We start from the raw sequence: 6216 nt of genomic DNA, 5'->3' as shown, positions 1-6216 counted from the left end.
TGATTAAAATAAGTATTGTTGTGGGGTAAGATGATTAAAATAAGACAAAGTATAGGTATTGTGGGGTATTGTTGTGGGGTGAGGTGATTAAAATAAGTATAAAACTTTACTAAATAAGGAAAGAGGGAAGGTATTGTGAATAGATGAAAAAGGAAAGAGGGAAGGTTATGTAGAATAGGAGGGAGTATTAAAAAAAACTCACATCATCATAATTCATCAAACGACACACAAATTCCTCCAAATTCTTCACTTCTTCCACTTCTATATAAAGCTCAAAACCCAAAAACACAAACTTTAAACCCAACACAACACAACACACCCAAATAAAATGGATGCTCCTCAAATTCCATTACTTTTCTTCTTAATAATTCCTCTGTTTTCATCTGTTTTACCCCAAACATTAGCACAAATCCGCCATTATCACAATAATAATACAAGTAATAATAATCTTATTAGAGGAAATAAACAAATGGGTAAATGTAATTTATTCCAAGGTAAATGGGTTTTTAATATTGGAGCAACTCCATTATATGATTTCTCTACTTGCCCGTTTATCGACCCGGAATTCGATTGTATCAAGTATGGTCGACCCGATAAACAGTATCTCAAGTATTCTTGGCTTCCTGATGCTTGTACTCTTCCAAGGTACGCCGTACGAGTAATACTCTCCGCTTTAATTCTTAAATAAAACCGTTGTATAACGTACAATTTTAATAGTTTGTGTACTTTATTTATTGCTATACTTAAATAAGGTGTATAAGTTATTGTTAGATTAAAAAGTTTTCATTTTTACACTATTGTGTGAGTAGAATTTTGCTTGAGATTGTATAAAATATTGTATAAGTCCGTCTTATAGTGTGACACTGACACGGTCTTATAGTAAAAAGTTTTCATTTTTACACTTTATAGTGTGACTAGGTGAGTAGAATTTTGCTCGGGCATGAAAGATAATGTATAAGTCCGTCTCACAATAAAAAGACCGTCTCATATGTTAAATAAACCGTTTTATTCTATAATTTGCGATTTAAAAGTGTTTTTTAGGAGACCGTAAAAAAAAAGAGTTACTTTAGCGAGCATTTCGAAACAAAATGGTAATTTTGGGGTTCTGGAAATTGTCAGACAATATGGTACTTTTTGGGGAAATGGGCAAAAGGTATAGGTGGCTATTCTTGGGAATTTATTTAATTTATTTTTATTTATTGAGATAAAACCATGTTCGTCTATGCATTGTATAGTGGCGAGTTGAAGTGCGTTGGGTGGATACTATACAAGGAAATTTAGGCAAATGGGCAACTTATGTTACGGCCAGTGAGTCGTATTAATTCGGGTCAATATTTTCCGGGTCCAATTTGGTTAGGGAATGGTAGGATTGGACAGGATCGTAATTTCGAGAAATTATGATTGTTTACCAGTTAAAATAATTAAGATGAATGTTAAAATTCAATCTTGAATCAATATTAAGCTAATTTGTCATCATGTCATCAATCAGGTCGAGTCATTTTAAGGTCACATGACATTGGTGTTGATTTTGATGAATTGTTTTGTACAATTGATTCATTTTCAATGTTATTTATTGTGTCTTATAGATAGGCCGGGGATAATATTTGACCCGTTTATTGTTAAAAACGGATATAACCGTCTTAAGAGAGACTTACTAATGTATGATGGGTTGATGCAATTAGCAGATTTGATGGAATGGAGTTCTTAAGGAGATATAGAGGGAAAAAGATTATGTTTGTAGGTGATTCATTGAGTTTGAATATGTGGAACTCTTTGGCTTGTATGATTTACTCGTCGGCGCCTTCAGCGAAATACACCGTTTCTCGGGGAGCTTTACGTTCTTCCGTCACGTTCGAGGTTTGTTCATTCTTACTCCCCCGTTTCATATTATATGGAGTACTTTTTTCGAGCTATGTCTTTGATTGACCGGTGTGGTTCTTGGAGTATAACAAAATAGTGAGTACTAGGGCACCTTTCGTTCTGCCGTGTCAGTTACTGGAGCGGTCCGACTCTTTCTTGCCTCTGATGTATCGGAATCTCGGCCCATATAAGTCCATTATCCCAACTGACATGGGAAAAAACTTGTGTCAAGTGACGTGGACCAGTCAACTACTAGTAAGCTTCAGTAAATCACAAATTCTTGTTTAAGACGGAAATATCTGTCTTAAACTTAATACTTATTTTGTAAAATCCTCATGTTATACTAAAGATATTCATTTATTGATAGTAGTAGTAAATGAGCGTTAAACTAATAAAAAGGACCGTCTCAGGCAGTAAGACGATATTAAGAAATAAGGCAATAATGTAGAGGAGACATGTAGGACAAATGGACAACTTGGTAACATGCAAGCCAGCGAAAACATAAAAGAAAAAAACATTTTTGTCAAAAGTTTTATGGTAATCTAATTAAACAACATTTTGCAAAAAGTTTTGTTCCTTTTTGTTTTTCTGAAAATTTGTTACACATGTTTGATAGAAACTGCAATATATTCTTAAGAGTTTGGTAGATGTATCAGTAGTTCAGTACTATTATATGCTTCCTATATGCTTTATGTTTTGAACCCGTCTTGCTTGTGACCTCTCACAACCCTCTTCCAGAAGCTACTTTTCTACTGAAAATTGAGTTAACGAAAGATTTTTCAATCATACTTTAATATTTTTGTATCCTATTCTGTCATTATTTTTTTTGAAATATTTACGGTCAGAGTTTTGAGAATTCAACTGTAAAAATCCAAATGAAAACCATAATGTATGTAGGATGGATTATCAATTATTGCTCCAGCATGATTTTAAGGTCTATGGACTCATTGAAAACAGTCAAAAAATACATTATTTATTTGAAATGATTTTTCGTTTCAATTTTAAAAATCTGATACGGAGTAAAAGTACATAACTTTAGAACGTACGGAGTACTTAATTTCCCAGTAATTATTGTGTAAAGCCGTCTAGTAAAAAAGTCATTTATTGTTAGTAATAAGACGGTCTTATTCTAGAATACGCGTAATTTCCTAGAATTCTAGTCACTGTTTCTGTTGCTGAGAAATGTAAGGATAAACAGAACAGAAATCAGATGAATTCTGACAAGCATGCATTATTACCTTGGAAAAAAACTTTCTAAATTAGCATGTAAATTAGTCATAATACATGTGAAGATGCAGTAAATTAGCATTATTACCTTGGAAAAAAAAACCTTTCTAAATTAACAATGCATAGGACCATGTAAATTAGTCATAAATTCATAATACATGTGAAGACTGAAGATGCAATAAAAAACTAACCTTCCTTGGAAAAAACCTTTCTGCCAAAATTTATTAATTTTCATAATTAAGGGATACCCTTTCTGATTTGCAACATCAGTATCATGTTCAATCTGTTGCACAAAAATGCTAGATGCCTTCTTTCCCACATGACTATCTGCCCAACTGTTGTCTTCTTTTGAGACTTACTGATCCACGAGTAAGTAAGTCTTCTGAGAGACGGTCTCACAAGTATTTGTGCCAACCCAAGTTAGTTGCCACTATTCCCACTTAACATAAATTTTGGTTAAGCCCTGAAATGTTATTAGTCACCCTGACTTAATCTCGTTGCGCAACATATATTATTCATAACGCCTTTTATGTCTTAAGGCTCGTGATCTCGCTGTGGAGTGACTCGAAAGATGTCCCTATATTTCTAATCTGTCGAATACATGGTGCAGGAATATAAAGTGAGTGTGCTTCTATACCACACAACCTATTTAGTGGACATAGTTAAGCAACCTATAGGCCGAGTTCTGGAGCTAAACTCAATCTCGGGTGGTAAGGTATGGAAAAACATGGACGTTCTCATCTTCAATACATGGCATTGGTGGACTCACACCGGACAATCACAACCGTACGTTTTCTCTATTCACTACTTCCTACGAATAATGTAGACGAAAATTGAAGTGAACAACTTTGATAGCAAATTTAGTTGATTGTAAAAAAAAATGCAGATGGGACTATATACAAGATGGGGCCACTGTCTCCAAGAACATGAACCGTCTCACAGCCTACTACAAAGGGTTGGGAACATGGGCACGATGGGTTGACGACAACATTGATCCTTCTAAAACCAGAGTTTTCTTCCAAGGGATCTCTCCCACCCATTACGAGTAAGCTTGCTTTTATTGCCTATATATCTTATTTTTCCATGTTCTTTTACACAACACTTCCTCTTGTTTACTGACTGACTCGCAAGAAGTAGTCTGAATGTGTTAAGTCGAACTGTTCAATGGTAGAGGGAGAGGGTTGCAAGCATGGCTACGACTAAAACTTGCAAATGCCCAATTCTAGTGAAGTCATTTCTAGTATATCACGCGCCTAAGGGGTCGGATCATTTCAATTTTGCTTCATTATGTTAATAATAGGCCATTACGAGTACAAATCAGTTCAAGTCGGTTCATTTGGGTTAATGGCCAAGGGTCTGTCTCAAGTCTATATCTGTCATGTAATTTCATCAGTCATTTTGGTTCATTTTGTGTCGATTCAGGTTGCGTCAATACAGGTCCAACAATGTTCATGCTCGATACAAGTCAAATTGGGTCATTTTAGTTTCACAAGTATTTGCACTGTTTGTTCGAGTCAAATTAGGGTCTTGTGTCGAGTATTTTTGGGTTGGTTTATTTGAGTTCGGTCAATTTGGGTCTCTTTATTGAAATGATATCAGAAGAATCAAGAGATCTGTCCACTGCCTGCACGGCTGCACCAGATTTTCGATTTTTTTTTTTCTTGCTCTACTCTCGGAATAACCTAATAATATGGCAAAAATTTCATGTCATAGTCCCAGTGAATGGAAAGGAGCATCGAAGAGCTGCACAGGGGAAGCACAACCACTCTCTGGATCGACATACCCTGCAGGCTCGCCACCAGCAACAGACATAGTAAAGAAGACAATAAGCTTAATGAAGAAACCAGTTTACCTGCTTGATATAACAACACTCTCACAGCTGAGAAAAGATGCTCATCCCGGGGCATACAGCGGATTGCACCCTGGCACCGATTGCAGTCACTGGTGTCTCCCTGGATTACCCGATACCTGGAACCAACTTTTATATGCTGCTCTTTTGAACATGTGATTTTTCTTAGACTCTTGAACAAAATCTTTTTGTTCTTCTTAGTTTCCTGTCTAGGGTTGTTACTGTTAATTATGATTCATCGAGATTGCCGAATACAAAAGGAAAGGAAAATGGTTCTGCTGTCAGTATTCAGTAAGGAGTCTTAGATATAAATGTAGCATCTTGTAAGTAATTGATTTATGTTCTATGTTTCCGAGTTGAAATACAAAAAGGCTTTCACTTTCGATTAGCATTTGACTCAGTAAACTCTCCAAAAGTCGATATTTTTTCCCGCTTTACTCCAGTAATTCATAATCCGTAGCATATTAAGCTACGAGTTATTTTCCAATATCTTTGGTTTATGTTGCAGATCTAAACCAGTGCCAGCGAAGGCTGCAAAGACGGTAACAAATGGGGCCGATACAGAAAGAGGTTTTCCTGCCTGTTGGTTTATTCTTTGCATGTTATTTACCATATACTTCAATAGAAGACCATTTTAGCCACTCCATAACTCTTTTTATGTTCCATACATTGTTACATACCGAAAATAAAACAATGCTGCTGAACAAACAGAGGAGTCAGAGATCATTCTACTGTCAAGTGTCAACAGTAAACTTTGTGTATTACTTCTGTAAATTTGTACAAATTATTCAGGTGTGTGAATAGCAGCATAGCATATAGTATGAAAGATTTAACGCGTGTAGAAGATATTTATTCAGCTTAAAAGCTGCTGTATTGATTCTGAGATTGGTTTTGTATTGTAAATAAGAATGCAATAAGGCTTTCGGAACAAAAACATGATCAGGACCCTCAAGGCAGAAGCGACATGTTGTACGCGGGGTTAACCCTGTGTTAAAAACAGGAGACGGTTTCAACAATACTTCGACTGTAGTAGATTGTTGGGACACAGATTTAATCTTCTGAATGTCCAAAGAATGTCGTAGAGTGTGGGGAACTCCGAGCTTGATCTGCAGTTTCATCTGCTCAAATGATACAACTGGTAGGCTGTTACTGACCCTGCAATCCTGCATGCAACTTGACACTGTTTAACTTTTCCGAGAGAAAGAAATGACGCTGGTGAACTCCTGTGTTTTTTCGAATTCTAACGTGTAGCTTTAATATTTAAAAATCATCTAACATGT

General features: G+C 35.8%; 1 protein-coding gene across 1 annotated transcript; it reads left to right on the top strand.

The window, feature by feature from the left end:
* The first annotated feature begins 209 nt into the window (after nucleotides 1-209).
* On the top strand, nucleotides 210-5872 carry LOC141596153 (protein trichome birefringence-like 38). Its single transcript, XM_074416239.1, has 6 exons — nucleotides 210-645; nucleotides 1686-1857; nucleotides 3698-3873; nucleotides 3974-4132; nucleotides 4801-5091; nucleotides 5445-5872. Exons 1-6 carry the CDS (start codon nucleotides 329-331, stop codon nucleotides 5572-5574), a joined length of 1245 nt encoding a protein of 414 aa, XP_074272340.1. The 5' UTR covers nucleotides 210-328; the 3' UTR covers nucleotides 5575-5872.
* Nucleotides 5873-6216: the final 344 nt, after the last annotated feature.

Source organism: Silene latifolia, chromosome 8, assembly GCF_048544455.1.
Source record: "Silene latifolia isolate original U9 population chromosome 8, ASM4854445v1, whole genome shotgun sequence".
Lineage (NCBI taxonomy): Eukaryota > Viridiplantae > Streptophyta > Magnoliopsida > Caryophyllales > Caryophyllaceae > Silene > Silene latifolia.
This window is presented reverse-complemented; position numbering and strand designations above follow the sequence as displayed.